Genomic DNA, 21,548 nt, shown 5'->3' with positions numbered 1-21,548 from the left:
AATAAAACAAAAAAAATAACTAAAATAAACACTGATCAATATTCAATTAAATGGTTGAATACTGCAAAAAGAAACTGCACAACCAGTAAAACAGATCTTCTACTACACGAGCACTCTCCTCTGAAGAACAAATGTGAACTGTATCCAGAGCACTGCCATTACCTTGTGAGTCTTTGGCCTTTCTCATAATCACAGATGAGATTATCATAATAACAGTGTTGTAGTAATTCCCAGCTGCCTGAGTGCGAGTTAAAGCGAGGCTGCGGTTTGCGAGATTTACAGGAGAGGAGACCCTCGCGCTGAAACCCTCCACTGTAATAACAACATTCCCCCTGAGCGCAGGAAAGTGAAGCCTAATCTAAATATTATCGCATGCAAGACAGGAGGAAGGTCAGTGCTCTGCAGGCACAGAAGGCCGATCGCTCTTTATTTTGCATTTAAGTGTGGGGCTAATCGGTTCCTGCTCACTAAAACCACTTCATTTAGATTCCATTAACTTGATCTGTATTATGGTTTTGATTTGACAGGTGACATATTACAGCTAACACAGATTTTTCTCATTTCAGAGAGTTTCAGTTGAGCATGCTGGTACGCTTTCATACATACAGAAACACAGTTCACACACACACACACACACACACACACCTGGTAGGCTGAGAGACGAGGGCGTCCTTGTGCAACCGATAGCAGGGGTAGCTGTTGAAAGTCCCAGGCTCCAGTGAGACACCTTGCACGCTGCTGTAGTGCTTCTCCACCAAACCAAACATCTCCATCATACGGAAGCCTGCAAAGGACAACGGATAAATGTGAAGTATGCTATTTTAACGAAACAGTAACGGTTAACGTTTTGAGGTCGGTATGATTTTTTTTATCAGACTTTATTTTAATGTCCAGTTCTCGCAATTAACAAATCACTAACTACGACTTTGCCTCAATAAACTCCTAGTTTGCTGCTCATTAATAATTAGTAAGGTAGTTGTTAAGTTTAGGTACTGTATTAGGGATGTAGAATGTGGTCTTGCAGAACTTTATGCTTGCACTTTATAAGTACTAATAAACAGCCTATATGATAATAATAGGCATGTTAATAAGCAACTACTGTAGATAATAGTAAGAATTGGTCCCTATACTAAAGTGTTTTTGAAAAAAGTATGTTATGCTCACCAAGGCTGCATTTGTTTGATCAAAAATACAATGTAAACACAACAGTAATATTGTAAAATATTATTGAAATTTAAGATAACAGTTTTCTATTTTGATATGTTTTAAAACATAATTTATTCCTGTAATGGCAAAGCTGAAATTTCAGCAGCGTCACATGATCCTCCAGAAATCATTCTAATATGCTGATTTGGTGCTCAACAAACATTATTATCAAAAGTTAAAATAGCTGGAAAAAAGCAGCTAAATATTTTTGTGCAAACCATGAAATATTTTCTGAGGATTCTTTGGTGAATAGAAATTTATTTGAGAAAAAAATATTTTAACAATATTTAAAAAAAAAAACTATGTTCTTGTCACTTTTGGACAATTTAATTCATCCTTACTGAATAGAATAAATAAATACAATTATTAAAATAAGTAAAAATCTTAATAATAATAATAATAAAAGATAAATAAAAATCTTACTGACCTCAAACTTTTAGCGAGTAGTGTGTGTACATCAAATTTTAGGAAATTAATAAATAAAAAAAAATTGAAATGAGAAAGAGTGATTCATTCAGTGGCCTGCATTTCGATGTCTTAATAATGTTGAAAGACTTTCCTATGGCAGATTTCTATATTATACATTAGATTATAAATATTACAAATATATTACATATGAATATATTATTATATCATACAAAATAAAATTTTTTATAAATATTTATAATAAAAAAAAAGCTTGGCAAATATGGAATATGGCAAAAACTTGATTGAAATAGCAACAATGGCTCAAGCAACAGTATGTTTGTCCATCTATTAAGAGACAGGCCATGTGAAAAGGAAAATTAAGTGTGTTTTTTTCTTTCTTCCAGATCTAGATTATGGTGTGAATAACATGACCCACTGCTCCTAATTAAGTAAAGGGGTTGTTAAATACTGACAGTGGATGAATAGATCTAATTCTTCAAATAAAGCCTTAGATCCTATCCTCCTACCCAGCACAATGATGGAGAGGTTAGTTTGACCCAGGAGCATTTATTGTTGTCTTACCTGCTAAAGTGTTCCCGCTCATTAACATCGAGGGGCAAGCTGTAAAAGAAAATAGAACAGAGTGTAAAGCCTATCAATTCCCCAAGAACAAAGTGATTTTGGGAAATTATAGGTTACATAATGATGCATTCAAATATTTTTTTCTGTTCAGAGACCATTTTCAAACTTCAAACTTTTATTTTAGACTTGACGTAAACTCACAAGGGATGATTTAAGAGAACAAAAGAGCAAAGAACTTAAAGTAATCCAAAAGTAATTACCCTGCCATCTAAAAAGTCTTCAAACTTTATTCATCATATCGCAAGTCGTTGCTTACCTATCTTCAAATGTTGACTAGCAAACATGCCAAGGACACTGGTCAATCGTACTGTTTAGTGGGCATTATTTTAAAAATATGTTTGACCAATCAGAGTATTCCAGAGGTTTGTGTAGTAATTGAATAATTAATGTTATCCACAGCATTGTGACATACTAACATACTGAGATAGCAACCTTATTTCATCATTTTAAAACCCATTTGTTCCATCAACTTCTGATTTGTTTTGACAGTATAATTAATCTTAAAGTTGCAATCAAATGTAAGTAGCGACAGATCTTTTCTTCCATACTGTGACATACATTCAAGTGTAACATTATTGACAAAGAAAAAAATGCGCTTGAACTTGGTTCTATGTATTGATCGTGGATTTTGAGATGTGGGTGCTGCTCTCAAAACTGGGACAGTTGAATGCATTGATTTAATGTAGTCTGGCCAGCAACAAGCCACAAATACTTTGATTCAGCAGTTTATAATTTGATTGGTCTAAAACTGACTTGACTTGTCATCATTAGTATATGTCGATAGTAAACATGATTATTGTAAATGAGTGTTTCAAACACAATAAAATGTCTTGAAAGTATAACATTACTTGTACAAGACAGTTCTGGTTCTGGTTTCTGATTGGTCAATATGTCATCCTAGCTATTCTCAAATACAGACACTGTTCTGTTAAATCAGGGACTATATCTTCTAGCACAAGAATGTCACTTAATAAAAAATTCAATGACAATTGGCGTCCTTAATATTCTTATTGTGTAGCATGTAAGCATATTAAAGCTAGCAAGTTCTCTACCACATGTCACAGCAAACTGCAAGAGGAAGTTTCTGTGGATTCTCAAAGGGACGTACTGGCAGTCGCAGCCTCACAAACAAAAGTTATGAGCTGTTCTTCAATTTTCTTGAAGGCATCCAGATCGTCCACAAAGAACACATGTCTCTCGCTTGGTTTGCTGGCAATGTTCACCAGCTCCCCGTAGTCAGCATCAGCAAAGCCAATGGCAAAGATAATGTAGCCTACGGTGAAACAAGAAAGCATTACTTTTATTACAGCATTTAAAGTTATATTTTTAACAACCAAACCACTACAGCTGCTGTTTATTATGCTCATTTTTAGATTCATACAACATGAAAATGAAATCGCTCACCCTCCATCTGCATCTCCTTAGAGATCTTGTTGACATCATCTTGAGATCGCCCATCCGTGAGCACCACCAGCACTTTAGGAATGCCCCTCCTTACGCCCGCGTCCTCAGCAAAGATGGCCTCCTTCACATGCTTAATGGCTCGACCTGAATCAAGAGTCATAAACATAGATGTTACTGTCTCATGCCAGGAGCAGGATTTACACCACTTCACGGACTCTGGGATGCCAAAAAGTGATGGATTTTACAGGAACTTGCATCCTGACAGAGTGATTTGCATCTGCCAGAGAGATATATTTTGTTGAAACATTATGCCAGTTCCTGCGGAGAGCTGGAATGACGATCAATGAGGTGAAAGAACAAAACCTTTGACAATAAATAATTACTGAAAGGTGTGAATTCATAAACCATTTCCTGGAAATGGTGTGAAAATGAAGCTGCTATGACGAGTGGTTTCTGATTCATTGTGTTTTTACAGTCTAAAAAAAAATTAAGCAAAACAGAAAATGCCATGACTATTCGTATGATTCTGCCAGGACACTATGAGGTTGTTAAAGTTATCCAACAGTTAGTCTGGCTTTGTGGTACGTCTTCTCAGTAAAGTGTTTGCTTTTGATTAGGGGAAATGTGTTGGTTGGCTAGAAGAGTTGGCAGACAAAGAGTAAATTTCTGGTAAAGATTTGTATTAGGAGAAATAACATCTGAATGTTTGCCCTTTTGAGCCACACAGATTTTAATACGCTGATTTGAAAGTAACTTTTCCTTCAATTTTTTCCTTCAATTATTATACATTTTTTTCTGTATCAAAACAAATATTCAAATAGTTAAGTACATTTTGGAGCCTGCAATAAATTATACAACCTGACAAACAAAATGTATGAAAAGAGTGTGAGAGGGAACGTTTCCCTAGTCGTTATTTAATTCATTAAAAAGGCTTAAACCCATTATATAAACAATTATTTAAAAAAGGTAATAATAATTATGAATAATATATGTAAAATTATAAATAAATAATATTTTGTGATACTTTTTTTTGCTAAGTAAATAATCTAGTAAATAATGTATAATTTTTATTAATTATATATTATATATTTTTTAATATAATTATCTAAATACAGTTTTTCTAAATACAAATGTATTTATTTTTTAAATATTATTATTATTATTATTTTCCTTTTAGGAATTTGTTGGAAAAGTTGAACAACTTTTGTCATTAATTAACAAATGTATTTTATTTTGTGTACGCTTTACAAATGCACTTACACTTTCATTTGCATCTAGTTGGGTTACGAAAATTGTGTGAGCTGGTCTCACCTACTATTTTTAAGCTCACAAAGCGCCAAGTATTTAGCACAGAGCAAAACAAAGTCAGACCCCTGATGAAATGAATTTTCAAAGCACTTTTCCGTGACGAGTCCCAGCCGACCTGATCTATGGGATCTAACAAGCTGCATTGCCCCCATTTCAATATTTTACCATTATCACCAACATGGCACTGCGGCTGCAAGACATCAGCCGGGCTGCTCATTTCTGATTTGCATCTCTAATCTCTCAGAAACGTCTCAGGTTCCCCTGGATCAGCGAGTATTAGACACAATCCCCTCACAAAAGCTGCAGTCTGAATAAAATATAGACGGGCGTCTGAGATGCTGCACTTTGGCGATACATTGCACCGAACTGAACAAGGGGACCTTGTGGCTATGCCTGACTGACTTCTGAAGCTGCCTGTTTTTCTGTCTGGCTTTTCTTCAGCTCCTGTCAGAAGGAGACAAATGACAGACTAAGGAAGCAGACGGCAGCACCGTGTGAAGTGGGAGTTATTTTGTTTTAAAATAACAGGTGAGAACAAAAGAATTTCGACTGCAGATTGGAGTTGTGTCTAACTGTGGCCTCGAGTTGACGTGGGCAAAAGCACTGCTGTTTGACTGACAGATGAACAAGACATCTTGACTGCAGCATCAGTCAAAGTGTGCATTGACTGTTCATTTGTGTTTGTGAGCTTCGGCTAATACTTTTCATTCTGAACCGACTTGTTTGAGTGGAGACTAGCGAGTACAAATCAACTAGAACCCTCACACTCACTCATGTTGTATAAACACATATGACTTTCTTTGTTCTGAGGAACAAAAATGTATAAAATTTGACATAAATGCTGTGTGTGTGTGTTCTCCAGCAGTGTGATAATCTAGTGATAACAGAACTCCAAACATTTCACCTTTTAATCAATGCATGCTGATGAACTTTTATCATGGTGTATGGTAACCCAAGTGTTCAACATTCAACCCGTTCTTTTTCAACATTATTATTTGTGATTTGAATTTTGTGAATAGAAATTCCTCTTGTGCTGTGTTATAAGCTAATCGAATTTGCGATCTTAGTGTTACATTTTGCAAGAAAAGATAATTGTCTGTTTTGCTTATATAATAATAATAATAATAATAATATATACATATTTACTTATATTAGTTATATCTATACACCTTTCACTTTTTAAGACTAAAACACAAAAGATGGATTCATTGTTATTCTTAATTAAAAAGCACAATAACAATAAAACAGTAGGCTACAAGCTTACAAACTAGCTTACATAACGTTTATTAACAAAAACTAGTCAGATGAGGCATGGTATACACCACATGCTGTATTATATAATGATTAATAAATTATAAAATTTTAGCAAACACACAAAAAAAAAATTAAAGAAAGCCTCCATAGCGTAACGTCAGGTAATCAGCAAAGATAGCAAGCTTTTCAAAACAAAAACAAAAGTAAAACTAAACTGGCTGTCGGTGACAGGACTTGCATGTTTTTTCCCACAAGAATACCAACATGTTCACCACCTCTGGTTTAAGAAGCAGTCTTTTACTTTACCTGAGCTTGAAAACCAAATCCTCCGTCTCCCATCATTTCCTCAGTATTCGCCGCATTTTTACCGCACGCAGCGCACACCTTCGAGCTCGTGCTGACGTGGTGAGTTTAAACCAGGGTCTACACCTTTTATTATACCATATTATTTGTTCCAGAGCAAATAGTTTTGGCTGAGAGCAAAGTCTAAAGTTTTAGACTATTTACTATTTTATATAACTCTAATGATGGATATCAGAGCGCTGCCTTTGTACTTTTGACTGAATTGCGTAGCAACTTTTATGACTTTTATGATGGCTGTTGTTATTAAATATTATTATTCAATAAATAATATTTTATATAAATAATACTAGTAGTATTTAATAGCATTTAGTATTGAGAAACCGTGTGTGTTTGTGATGGTGATTTTAGTAACATTATTCTGCCATTAGATGGCGACTGTGAGTCAGGAGTAAAGACTTTTATATTGAAGGACACTGAAACAGGGTTGTAAACAAGGAAGTTATTTTTACTTTCAACAACGCCTTGTAAGACAGCAAACAAATGCACTGAGCAACACTGTCATCGGAAATCACCCTAAACAGATGGAAGTATGACAAAGGTATTGCTTTCCTCAGCGGATATTGAAACTAATGTTTTATTGTGAATATGAGATTGAGCTGAAGAATGAATGCTGTATCAGATGCAGGTAATCACACTCGCTCAGTCCATCTCCCTCTCATAATACTCTACATCAGGGGTGTCCAACCCTGCTCCTGGAGAGCTACCATCCAGCAGATTTCAGCTCTAACCCCAATCAAACACACCTGAACCAGCTAATCAAGGTGTTCAGGGTTGCTTGATAATTACAGACAGGTGTGCTGGAGCAGGGTTGGAACTAAAGTCTGCAGGACGGTAGCTCTCCAGGAGCAGGGTTGGACACCCCTGTGCTACATAATACAGTGAGCTGTTAATACAGTAATAAAATAAGTATTTAATGAAGCAACTTAACTTTCCTTCGTTACTAGTTCTGAAGTGACGTTTTCGAATTAGTAACAGAGATTTGGGCTCAGCTGTTAAACTGTCAAACTGAGATTTTAATCTGTGGCAGATGAAAGTAGTTTCGCACAAAAGAGGGATTTTAGAGACACTCCATTGTTTTTCTTATGTATTTACACACTCATTCCATCAAACTGTTGTATAAACGCAATGTCACACTCGTAGCTGTGTGATATATCAGCAAATCACAGCCGTGCTGATATACAGCCATATTGCACTGCTACTCGTGTGATATTGTTCATATATAGCTCTTATAGCTCTTTTAGATACAAAGATAATTAATATTTAAATAAATAAGTATAAACAATTGTAGTGTCTGGACCAATCAAACACACAATATATATTTTGTTAGCTAGATTTAACAAATACTCTGTAACACCCCTCAGAGCCTTGTCTTCTCCATTCAACAAGATTCTCTGACTCAAATTGTTTCTTTTTCATCAACCAACTTCAGCAAAGATCACTGGGACTTTCAGATTGCATTAAGCCTTTCTTTCAGACAGACCAGCCTTGCAAGTATTCAAATTTAGTCTTATTAATTGATACATTAGGTATCATCTGCACCTTTTTACAAAGGTGTGTTTGAACTAAGAATCTGATGTTTCCCTCAGGTGTAAATCTGCTGAATATGCAAATGGTTCAATAACTTCATATTCTTATTTCTCTTCTCTTTAAAGGGTTAAGCTTTAACCCTTTCCTATACAAACTGTGTGTGTGTGTATGTGTGTGTTAGACCAGTTTATGTGTTTATGTAGAATGTTAGACTAGTTTAAATGTTTTTTGTAGTTAATAAAACCCTACTTGTATCACACTTGACGTGGTTCATTGTTTGCTCATAACTGGAGTCACTTAATCATGCAGATTTATGCTACAAGCTTTTGTAGAATTGTACAGTAAGGAAGTTATTTCCCTTAACCAGGAAATTAACGTTCTTAGAATTGACAAGACAGTTGACTCTGAGAGGTCAGCTAAATATCTACAGCGGATCTAAAATATTCATAATTAATTATAACTAGTTATGATTAATTATTCATATTTCCCATGAGCTGATTTGTTACACAATTATAATATTATATTACTTTTAATAAATAACATTAACATATAAAAAACAAATGTAAAAAGATCATTCAAAAATTACATTTTGTGTTCCACAGATACACATATGAGTTTGGAATGAGAGTAAATAATTACAAAATGTTCATTATTAATTATTCCTTTAATATACTAATGTGAAAATATGTGGGTTAGTATCATGCCATAGGCCACAAAAATCTACTATACCATCAGGTAAAACTGAAGAAAAAAAAAATCTGAAAACTTTGAACATCAAAACAACATCATCCCATTTAAATATTTTCCAAAGTAATTTCAGAGAAACATACAGACCGTCTTAATACTCAGAAATTACTTCTCTTTTTTCTGAGTTTAAACACATTGAATGAGGCCAATCACTTTGATCCTCACCTCATCCTCTGCATATGAATGTATGAAAATGCAGGCAAGGGATTAGCCCTAATACCCTCAGAAAATAAGTCATGTTCATGTTTCAAATGAGCAGCCCAGTAAAGCCGGGATGGATAAATGCACCGGGCTCATAATGCCTGGATCACACATGTCCACAGACATGTATCTGCTCTCACCAATGAGGCACAGCAACTGCCGCCCACCCCCTGATGGGGGGCTCATTGCCATGGAGAATATACCTTATACGAGGACGTTTTTGTGTGTGAGGACACAGCAGGGTGGGGGCTGCCGTTCCTCCGCCATGTGGAATGAAAGGTGTTTCATTTTAGAACAAAGACTCACAGCAAGACAGCATGAACACAAGCGCAGGGACACACCATGCTGCTCTGCTGCTCACTGAGATGGAGCTGTGCCGCTTTTCAAACTCGTACTATGAAGTTCTTGGTCTAGGTTTTCTTAAAGAATTTCTATCAAAAGTATTATTAATAAATCTGGTCACCCATTACAAGACCAGCATGAATTTCCAAAATGGTACAGCAGAACTTGGTTTATGTAATGTGGTCTAGATATAATGTGGTCCAGATCTATCTTGTGGACTAGCTTGCTGTTCACCAGGAAAACCATTACGGCTATTAGAGAAGAACTTTAATATTTGTCTCCTTGGCTTTGACTGTTTAAAGGCCAATTTACCTTCAGACAAAAAACAACAACAATTGTTTATTAGTGTTTATGTCCGGTTTTCCAGTAAAAATATCTAAACATACTTAAAATAAGATACATTAATTTGATAAGGAAACTTAATATTTAAACTTGTTTTTGGAGAATATATCTTGAACTGTAGTAAATTATAAAATGGTCAAGACAAACTTTGATGTTGGCTTGAGAAAGTTTGGCCAGAAAGTTTGAAGGAGTTTTAAATATTGACAAGATTAAAGATTGTAATGCAGTGCAGGCCAGATGAGACTAGTATAAAACAAACAAGAGAGTGAGCAAATGAGAGATAGATAGATGGATGGATGGATGGATAAAATGATAGAATGTGCAAACAGTAGATTGAATGACAGAATGAGTCAATGATAGAATGAGTGATAGAATGACCAATAGAATGAGCGAATAATAATATAAATTATAGAATGAGCAAATGATAATAATTGGCAGAATGAGTATAATAGAATCAGAAGATGAACAGACAGACAGACAGACAGACAGACAGATAGACAGATAGACAGATAGATAGATAGATAGATAGATAGATAGATAGATAGATAGATAGATAGATAGATAGATAGATAGTAGAATGTTTGTGTGCACAGAGATCTTTGAGAAGATTGTGATTAAACTCAGTTTGTCCATCACAAGAGCAGCTGTCAGTGGCGTTTAATTCAGTCTGAGGATTGAGATACATGCCTGTCTTGGTGTTTCCTCCCTTGTAGGTGATGCGCTGCACGGCGTCCAGCAGAGCCTCCTTATCGCTGTAGGAGCTGAGTTTGAACTCTGTTCTGGCGTCATCACTGAACTGAACAATGGCCACCTGTCAGTCGTAGAAAGTAAGTTAGTAGCCATTTATCACATGTTTAAAAGTAACAGTACATCAATGTCAGAAAGTATTTCCCCCTAGAATTGACTTTAAATGGCATTTCTGTACATTTATAGAGGCATACTATATTTTTAACCTACTTTAATACTGTTTAAATCATTATATTTATATTATATATTTATATTGTATTATATTATAACATAAATTCTCTATTTAATATATTTTAAAATGTCATTCCTGCGATGTCAAAGCTGAATTTCCAGCATCATTACTCCAGTCTTCAGTGTCACATGATCCTTCAAAATGAATTCTAATATGCTCATTTGATGCTCAAGAAACATATCTTATTTTTATCAATGTCAGTGTATTAGTTGGGCTACTTAATATTTTTGTGGAAACCGTGATACTTTTTTTTCAGGATTCTTTCATGAATTTCAGTTTTTAAAAGAACAGCATTTATTTGAAATTGTTTGAAATTGAGTTTGCTGATGTTGAACCAGTTTGAGCCAAGTCAAACATATCTACATGGCCTACAGCAGACGACAGAACGCAAACATCTGTGTGTAAAAGAAGATGTTTTATCCGTGCCATCTTCCTCTGTTTACTTTAGCTCCTGCCCTTGAAACGTGCTTATTCTCCAGTTTTCACATCCCTTGTAATGGGTCCACTGCTGTGATCCGTAAAGCTGCTGATGGGTTGTGATGAAGATCTTCTGAATCCTGGACTGACAAGTCTAGACAAAGGCTATTTTTATCTAATGTTCTCTCAGGCTACTGGGTTAAATGCTTGGTAGCGTGGTCTCTAGCCCAGAATAGCTATTCCCATGATGCCTCAACGCAAACCAGACATTATAAGTTCAAAAACAGAGCTTCTCAATCTGTAGTGCCCACATGGCACATGACATAACTCTGCAAATTTATATTAGGCTATTAATGGTTTATTTTTTATATAAAATTCTAACGCAGATCTGTTCCTTGTGAAAAATAAGTATGCTTATTTTTATTTTTTATTTTTATTTTTTTTAATACTGAAAGTGTTGTGTAGTGTAGTGTAGGTACACTACAAGTACACTTTCAGTATTAAAAAAAAAAAGTGAGTCAAGTCGTGTGGATTACTTGTGAATTATTGTGATGTTTTTATCAGCTGTTTGAACTCTCATTTTGACGGCACCCCATTCACTGCAGAGCATCCATTAGTAAGCAAGTGATGTAAAGCTACATTTCTCCAAATCTGTTGATTTCCAATGAAGAAAGAAATTCTTTTACATTTTGGATGGCCTGAGGGTAAGTAAATTGTCAGCAAATTTTCATTTTGGGGTAAACTATTATTTTAAGTAAATTCTTAAACAATAAAGGGGTCATATGATGCGATTTCAAAGTTGCAAAGACTAAAGTCTCAAATCAAAAGAGATATTCTTTATAAAAGTTAAGAGTCAGCCACGCCTACCTACAACGGCTCGTTCTAACACGCCCCCACATGTCTATGTCACAATGTGGGAAGATTTGCATAACGCCGCCCAAATGTTCATGCGAAGAAAGAAGGTGTAACTTGTATTCTCTTGTTGTTGCCGCTGCCGCCATGTTGTGAAGGCGCTGTGTTTCGTTGTGAAAGCAACGTCTGTTTGGCCTTCCAAAAGAGGACGATATCTGCTTCGTCATGCCTAGAGCTGATCCGTGCTGGTTGCTGAGGAAATACATCAACTTTGCGCTGTGGATCGCCAGATCGGCTTTCACTGTGGATGAAGCAGAGTTCAGCTCGGGGTTGTCACATGTGGTTGGCGCAAGCCCGCCCGCCTCAGCTCACTCAAGCCGGCCTCCGCTCACTCTAGCCCGCCGTGTGTTTCGATGTGAAAGCGAAACTACTTTGTTTGGCCTTCCAAAAGAGGACACGACTAGAAATCAGTGGTTAAGTTGTATTTACAACACTGTTCCAGAACAGTTCAACCCAAATATTCAGATTTCTGTTATTTCTCCGATCACAAATGCAGACATGGTTTTATGTTTACGCGGCGCGATGCAACACAACGTGTAAAAAGACAGTATAAGTCATTATAATCCGTAATTTTGTCCCCACTGGATGCAACAAATGCCTCGTTTATAATGGGTTTTAATGTTTTTGTCTCAGTATGGTAAGGGGCGTAACATTTCCGTCACACGCTTGAGGTATTCGGCCAATCACAACGCACTGGATAGCTGGCCAATCAGAGCACACCTCGCTTTTCAGAACGATGAGCTTTGTAAAAATCGACGCATTTCAGAAAGGCGGGACATAGAGGAGAAACAATAATGTACAGTATGTGGAAAATAATGTGTTTTTTTAACCTTAAACTGCATAAACACATTTCATTACACCAAATACACAAAATAATGTTCTTTTTAGCAAACATCATATGACCCCTTTAAGTATATAATTTCCTGTAATAAGTACTCGTGCCCTCAAAAAACAGTCAGTTTGCTCTGTGTTGACAAAATTACACACTTACAATTTTGCTTTTAGCTCAGCATGATAGTCTTTTTTTCATTAAAATGTTAGAAAAGTTATACAATGTAAACAAATAAAAACAATATGAAGAAGACTGAATTTGACAAATATTTCACATGCAGCATACCTGTGTTCCCTCGGGGCCAATCACATCAAGTGCACCATTTGTGCTGTACAGGAAACGGATAATCTTCTGAAAGTTGTCATCTCCGATACTCCAGGAGCCATCTACAAGGAAGGCAAGGTCTGCCTTGGCTGCTTTGCAAACTGAGAAAGAAAGTTCGAAGACAGAGCAAGAGAGAGAGAGAGAGGAAGCAGGTGAAAAATCACTAGCTAAAATAAGAAATTCTCATTACTGTGTAAGCGCTGCAGTACAACAGATGTCAAATGATTCCAAACGCTTCCTTTCTCACTGACAGGATCTCCATCACAGCTAGCTGGATAAAACAAGGAGGCTTAATTAATTCCCAGATACCTCTGCTATACTCTGCCAGACTGGTGCTTTGCAGGATTTAGGGCTAAACACATACACTGTCAGTTACCTGAAAATGTGCTTTATGTACTAACATCTAACTGGTTTTATTCAAGTCAAAATGATTTAGTGACTGAATCAATCTTAATAAATTAGTCTATTTAAATAAGTGCTAAATTAAGTGCTAAATGCCACATACTTACTACATAAATAACTACAAATTATGCATAGTTAAGCAACAAACCCTAATCAGACTTTAAACTTAACCCTATAGTAAGTACATAGGACATGTAGTTAATTAGTATTACCAGTACTTCTTTGTGTAATTGCACTGTAACATTGTATGCCTTAAAATAAAGGCATAACCTCAAAAGTCTGTACTGTTAAGTGTTTGGAGCATTTCATTGGTTGGATGAGTCGCTGTTTTGAGTCTGAACAAGAATGGCACTGAACAAGACACATTGTTTGTGAATAAACTAAAAGAATCAAGCATTGTGCTCGCAAACAACTTGAATGAACTGGCAAGTTTCATTAGTGTACAAATTGGGACATCTTGTTCAGTTTGTCAATCTCATTCAGAACAAGGAGATAAATGGATTGTTTCGGTCATGAACAACTCTGTGAATTGTAACAAATTGGGTTATTAATTCATAATAAATAAATAAATAATGCTCCCTAATAGCCATAAAATGTCAACTATTATTATTTTAGAGACAAAATCATTGTTGTTTTTTTTCAGCAGGGTGCATTAAATTGATCAAAAGTGACATTTTCAATGTTACAAAAGATTTCAAATATTTGAAATGAATGAAAATTTTCTATTACTCAAAGGATCAAAAATGTATCACGGTTTCCAAAATGGCTGCTGAAAATTCAGCTTTGCTTTTAAATCTGACTGAATCTTTTACGTAAACAGACTCATTAGACTCACCGGTATTGATTAAAATCCCCCTTTTTTTTCTACGCTGACATATTACCTATTAAAACAGCAAGTTTGTGAGGCATATCACACTTTCATCCAAGAACTAAACACATGGACTAAATTAAACTTTTAAGGTAGGAAATGTTTCACTTTTTACTATGTGACCTATCCTTAATAAGAGTAATGTGTGACATGCAGGGCCAAACCCCAGAGATAAAGCCATATAAAACTAACAAATAAATCTAAAGAAGCATTTAGTTTCAGGGCAAGAAATTATTCAGGTGTGACTTTATGATGCATTAAACACCATAAGCTTTTGGCCAGATAATGAAACCAATATGTTCACTATAAAGTTTGAAATGAGGGATCTAAAAAAGATCTATATAAGGAGGTTAAATAAGTTCTGTGTGCTTTTATCAGATGTGTTGTGAAGACTCAGACATATTTATTGAGTGTGGAGTGGCTCCGAGAATAAGAAAAGGTTAGCTGTCAGCAGAGATGTGCGTTAGAGAAAGGTCACACAACACATAGGGACATGGCCAACAAACAGGGAAAAACAATGGCAGACAGGCCAGTTTTTCCCACACTGGTGTCCTACCTTCTTTGGCTGGGGGGATGGTGGGAGGAGGGATGGTGGTGGGTGGTGCGGTCGGTGGCTGGGTGGGTGCTGGAGCTGCAGAAACAACAAAACAATACATAAACCAGAGCAGGGCCTGGCTGTCTTCACTTTATTACACACACAATCAGATTTGGGATCTCAACGGAAACCCAATTGTAAAAGAAAAAGGACACACTGCTCTACTGATGGTGGTTCAATCTGTTTCTCAGGCAATGATTGAGTGTATCAAGGGAAGACGTTGTCTGCACTTCATTGGCTGGAAATGACCTGTATCATTGAAGAGTTACTACTGCCTAATTGACACGCTAACATGTGAGTTATATATACTGAAACTATTACAGTGTATAATCCCCATAAACTGCAAAAAAGTAAAAATGAAAAAGAAAATAAATATTTTAAAATGTTATTACAATTTAAAATGACTTTTATTTTAATATATTCTAAAACGTAATTTATTCTTGTGACGGTCATTACTGACTCCAGTCTTCAGTGTCACATGATCCTTCAGAAATCATTCTAATATGTTGAGTTGCTGTTATTATCAGTGTTGCAAACAGTTGTGCTGCTTCTTAAACCATGATACACCATGATTTTTTCCCCCAGGGTTCTTTGATATAGTATATGCATATATTGGTTGAATTCAGGTAAATTGGGAAAATGTATGCCATTTAGGTGACTGGGCAGAAATGTCCCAATTAACCTGAATTCACAATATAAAAATGTAAGCATGTTTATATATTTTTATTATAAAATGTAATATTTATATTTAATAAATTAGATTCACACACACACACACATACTGTATATATATATATATATATATATATATATATATCAAATATTAGTTTGATATAATATTTTATACTTAATAAATAAGAGTCATTTTGAAAGAATTAGGCAAATTAAAATTTACGATTAGATTAGCACTTAAGACAAGACTTAGTAAATGGGGATAGCTAATTTTTTTTTCACAGTAGAGAATCATGATAAAAGAATGTTGATCTAATTTGACGAGGTCACATATTGACATCTTTGTTTTTTGTTGCAAATGACAATTAGATTTTCAGCTGTTAAAATCGTATTTTTCTGTTTATGAATGCTGTTTATGAACTTCAGTCAGTCTCACGGAAGCCAATTTCTGCTACAGAAAAAGAAAACATAAAAACGTAAATGCTGGATTGTAACATCTGTTTATGCCTTTTAAAGATCCTAACTGCAAGATGTAAACTCATAATTATGAGAAAAAAAATGTGATATGTGATGTAACAATCGCGAGACATGAAACAGTTCTGAGAAGAAAAAAAATACTGTGAATTCTGTGACATAAAGCTTAACTTTTTTTATTCCATTGCATCAAAGGGCTTCCACACATTCTAGATAACACTGATGGCAAATAAAATAATAATCGTATCTGCTATCCAAAGATTGTTTTGTAACTCAAAGGCAACAAACTAAGTCACCTTCAGGTGTTTTATTGGTGCCTAAAAGACCCCAGGGAGGTTTAGTGTCTGACCTAATTTAACACCCCAGTAATTCTTATTAAAGGGGGGTACAATGCTGTTTCATGCATTCAGAGTTGTTTACACTGTTAAAGAGTTGGATGGACAAAATTTCAAAAAACAATTTTGACGTATGACAGAGTATTTCTGTGCCAAAAATCTTACTTCCAGGTTCGTACAAGTTTCAGAGAGTTTTTTTCTATAGTGGCTCTTAATGACGTAAACGAGGGTGGAACTCCTTATATGGGCATTTCTCCCGGAAGAATGCGCCCGCGCACGCATCGACCAGAGCAAGAGCGAGAGCGCGCCCATCAACGCACTTCATCCGGCGGCAGCGCTGCACGGGACTTGCTCGGGAAGAATGTCTCCAATCCAAAGAAGTGTGTTTTTGGTTGTAAGGGAAAGATAACTTTGTTCAGCTTCCTAAAAAACCCAGCGTTATGTAAACAGTGGATACAGTTAGTTTTTCCGGGGTAGCAAAGGAGTTTCACAAGTGTTTGTGTTGACGAACATTTTATAAACAAGGCCCAGTTCGACGCTGGATTTGCACATCGCTTGATACTGAAAGATGGGGCGGTCCCAGCTATAAAAGATCCCAGTCATGATTCAGAACTGCAGACGGTAAGTGAAACAGCATCAAATGTCTGTTTTGTTGGCATTCGGCGCCCAAGTGCTCGTCACTCTTTAGCTCTGCCCACGGCGCGCCTCCAGGAGCTCGGCTTTTTCCGGAGAGAATCGTAAAGCTGTATCTTTCTTTTATAAATATGATAAAACTAAAGACTTTTTGGAGATATGAAGGATGCAGTACTACTCTATAGGTACTCAAGATTAACATGAGATTGGGTGAAACTGTGTGTGTTATGCCCCCTTTAAGGACAGATGCCATATTTAATCCACCACAACTAAAAACGAGGTTATGAGGGATGGACAACAGTACAACCAACTGAACAGACTGTGTCCTTCACAATCTCATCTTCATTCACAATTAATTATGGTGTGTACCCTGATTGAAGTCTATAGTCTTATAATGGCGTAAAATATACAGTTATCAGAGTGTATTTACCGGTTGTCGCCATGGTGGTGACAACAGGACCCTCTGTGTCCAGTAAGAGAGTGTAGACGCTGATCTTGTACTGGGTGTTGGGGGAAAGATTGAAGAAGCACTCTCTGGATGCACCGCCACCAACCCTCACTTCCTGTTTCTGACCGTCTGTGAGAAAGTTAAAACAGCAGGATTGGCATTCAAGCAACAATCAAAGAAAAATAAAAAGCAATCACAACAGCTTTCTCAAGCAAACAATTGTGCTAATTAATCAGACAGTGCCATTCAAGTCCTTAGGCTATAAACAAAGCCTGAAGTTGGAAATGACAGAAGTGGCACCACAGCAGTGTTGTTATTTTTACCAGGCATGTGTTGTTGCTCACAAACTGATTGCTTAAATGAAAGGAACTATGAGTAAATCATCTTTTAGGAAATGTGATACTCAAATCCCAGGGTACAAGGTAGCACAACTGCTATTTATCAGCTTCATAGCTGTAATTATTTTCCAAAGCTGAGAAAATGACCAATGCTTGGGCTCAGGAAGGGTAGCCTTGCATTCAATCCATAGAGTTCAATGGAGAGGTCTTTAATTGGAGCTAGGCCAAAGACTGCAGGGAAATGGGTGAACCATGATAAGAAGCCTAAGCTTGAGTCGAATGAGAAAAAAAATGTTCTTTTCTTTCTAAATGTGAAGGTGTTCTCGCTGACGCCGACTCTTTTTTTCTTACTGGTTTTGTTTTTCTACATATCTATCCATCGATGTCTTTGTTTTGTTTGTGATGGCAGACATTAATATCCAGCTTGACTTGGTTCATAAATCTTAATTTGTCTGCCATTAAACAGCTGCGTCCATGGGGAATAGAAATGGCTGGGTTGTTCAGAAGCAATATTATATCATTATTAAATAAGAAAAAAAAGGGAAAAGGTTTTCTTTAATGAGATATTTCCCAAAGCACCTTCTTTTCAACCACGATCTTGAAAGAAAACGTCTCTAGAGTGCATTATATAAAAATTGAGGTATTTTCTTTGCATTTTCCAATGATAATGTGGACTGCAAAAATTGGGATGTGATAATAAGATCAACGATATTCCCTTGCTCAGACATGCTTTGATTGCGGAGCTGATCAAACAATGGGATGTGACATTTGCCTATTACGTTCCCGCTCTATGGAAAAGTAGCTGGCAAGCGCTCCAGCTCGGCTCAGTAAACCTCTATCCTCCTTTAAGCGTTTGTTTCAACAGACTGCACTTCTCAGTCCAGTCACATCTCTGGCACAAGCAGGACAGTTCCTCCCTTTCCTCGCATTTGCACGCAGGAACGCTTCACTTCACCACGAGCGCTCGGTGCTGAAGATTCATATGTCTGGCTGAAATTCCACAGCCAAATTCTCCCTACGAGTAAGATGGCAAGAAATGAATCTGCTGTTCCTACTGGTTACCAAAGTTTGGACATTATTTGACTAGAAGAGGGCCAGAAGAAAAGCAGCAGGGATCTTAGTACTGCAAAATACGTATATATTCACATTTAGTCTTCTCACACACTTCCGCAGTAGTTTTGATATATATGTGTAGGCATAGTTTACCATGACTACAGGGTAATAAGCTGTCTCTGTTATTCTGCAATTACAACTTTTTTCTCCACCGCTTTAACAAAAATCTTTCTAATTTGGAACAACGGATAGAAATAGCTTTAAACTATTATATTATATTATATATTTAAATATATTTATTTATTTACAATTAATTCAGTATTTGCACTACCATTTCAAAAAGTTACTGGTCTGTATTTTTTATGTCCTATAAAGAAGACTCTTATACTCACTAAAGCTGTATTCATGTCATCAAAAATACAGTAAAAACTGTTAAACTGATAAAATTGTTAAATATTGTTACAATTATTCTTTTTTATATATATATATTTTTTTTTTTTTCTGTGTTGCCATTACTCCAGTCTTCGGTGTCACATGATTCTTCAGATATCAAATGCTAATTTGCTGCTCAAGAAACATTTCTTCTTATTATTAATGTTGAAAGCATTTGCAGCTTAATATTCTTATAATAACCACGATACACTGTGATTTTTTTTTGTTGTTGTTGGCAGTATTCTTTGATGAATAGAAAGTTCAAAGGACTGTATTTATTTGAAATAGAAATCTTCTGTAACATTTTTTTTATGTATTTACTGTCATTCTGGTCAATTTAATGCATCCTTGCTGGATAAAAGTATTAAAAAAGGTAGTTATTGGTAATTATTAATAAAAATGTTAAAAAAATCACTTTTTTGTTCTTATTATTTTTAGATTATGATCTAAAAGCTATTATCAGCCCAGATCATATTTGAGAATTTAATTTTCAGGGTTTCACTGTCAAAATAAACTGAAAAGTAACTGAAGTTTCTTACATCTCTTCTACAGTTCTGTTTCTTTGAGTACTGCAATGACTGTCATTCAAATACTTCATACACATGCGCGCACACACACACACACTGGGGCTTCAGGCAGGATCTGGTTTTAATAGCATTACTGAGCTGGTAGCCATCTGAGCAGTCACACGCTGGAAGTGGAACAGAAGATTTCCAGGATTGTGAGATAAGCTGGGCCGGCGAGGTATCAGGCAGGAATAAGAAAAGCAATAACGGGAAAAGGGCTTTTGACTCTGCTGTTTTAAATTTGAATCGAAACCATGTCACATGCCAGCAGAGCAATATGCATACAATAAAATAGTTTTGTTGAACAGCCCAGAGGCTGAGAGGTCTGTGCTGAAATGAGCCATAATATCCCATTACCTCTGAAACTGAAATTTATGTCAATATTGCAAAACAGGAAGCCACCTTATGGTTTTGTTCTGTGTTTGAGTTCTGAGTGTGTGTGTGTGTGTGTGTGTGTGTGTGTGTGTGTGTGGATGTGTGTATTACTCACTGAGCAGTGACTCGATGACGACTCTGTAGACGGTGGCATGGCGGTGAGGTTGCCACTGGGCACACAAGCTGCTACTGAGCACCTGGTACGTGCTGAGATTCTTCACCCCCAGGAACACTGCAAGAGAAAAAAGAAACAAGATGAATTTAGTGGAAAAGCAAAACTAAGATATTTTGTGTTTTTTTAATCAATACACTGAAAGTTAATAGGGTCCATTGTTGTTTTGTACCTTATTGACCATCATTGTTTGGACAAAAACAATTCCATAAACAATTCCTCAAAATATCTTCTTTTTTGGAAAAAGAAAGTCATACAGGTTTGGAACGACATGAAGGTCTATCTATCCATTTAAGCTATAACCAGGAGGAAAGCATTTAATTTCAAATGTAATTTTTAATGTCTTACGCAGTTTTGCTTCTTAGTTAAATTGATCTTGTTTTAAGTACATTTTTGTTGGAAACATTTTTTTCAGTGTAACACGTGTGAATACATACTACCATTCAAATGTGTGGTGTCAGTAAGATTTTTTTTAAGAAAATGTGTGTTAAATTGCTCAAAAGTAACTATAAAGTAATTTACAATGTTATAAAAGATTACTATTTAAAAAAAATACTTATATCATTAGAGAATCCTGAAAAAAGTATCATGGTTTTCAAGAAAAATAAATAATAATAATAATAATAATAACAATGCACAACTCTTTTCAACAATCCAAGTAAATAAATAAATATTTGGTTAGCAAACACACAAGCCCAAGCCACAGCACATTGTCCACATTAGTCACGCAAAAAAAAAATTCTCAAATGCTCACATACACCAGCATTCAAAAGTTTGTTTATTTATTTATTGTTATAATTATTTTAAAGAAATTAATAGTTTTATTCAGCACGGGTGTATTAAAAAGTGTCGGTAAATACATTTAAAGCTTACAATTTATTTATTTAATTTTTTAAAGAAAAATGCATTGAATTGATCAAAAAGTAACTATAAAGATATTTACAATGTTACAAATGATTTATATATATATATATATA

General features: G+C 35.7%; 1 protein-coding gene across 1 annotated transcript in view; it reads right to left on the bottom strand.

Annotated features, from left to right (window-relative positions):
* The window catches only part of LOC107596708 (collagen alpha-1(XIV) chain-like), a 123,104-nt gene that overhangs the window by 37,979 nt on the left and 63,577 nt on the right, over positions 1–21,548 (bottom strand). Inside the window, exons 20-28 of the mRNA XM_016287506.1 lie at positions 20,515–20,631; positions 17,618–17,764; positions 15,035–15,109; positions 13,170–13,309; positions 10,432–10,555; positions 3,661–3,804; positions 3,365–3,529; positions 2,197–2,235; positions 646–784 (exon numbers count right to left, since the gene is read on the bottom strand). Coding sequence (XP_016142992.1) covers positions 646–784; positions 2,197–2,235; positions 3,365–3,529; positions 3,661–3,804; positions 10,432–10,555; positions 13,170–13,309; positions 15,035–15,109; positions 17,618–17,764; positions 20,515–20,631 — 1,090 coding nt within the window. The remainder of the gene's footprint in view (positions 1–645; positions 785–2,196; positions 2,236–3,364; positions 3,530–3,660; positions 3,805–10,431; positions 10,556–13,169; positions 13,310–15,034; positions 15,110–17,617; positions 17,765–20,514; positions 20,632–21,548) is intronic.

The sequence above is a fragment of the Sinocyclocheilus grahami genome, unplaced genomic scaffold (assembly GCF_001515645.1).
Source record: "Sinocyclocheilus grahami isolate Dianchi unplaced genomic scaffold, SAMN03320097.WGS_v1.1 scaffold222.1, whole genome shotgun sequence".
Classification (NCBI taxonomy): Eukaryota; Metazoa; Chordata; class Actinopteri; order Cypriniformes; family Cyprinidae; genus Sinocyclocheilus; species Sinocyclocheilus grahami.
The sequence above is the reverse complement of the archived record's forward strand: the minus strand, read 5'-3'. Positions and strand labels throughout refer to the sequence as shown.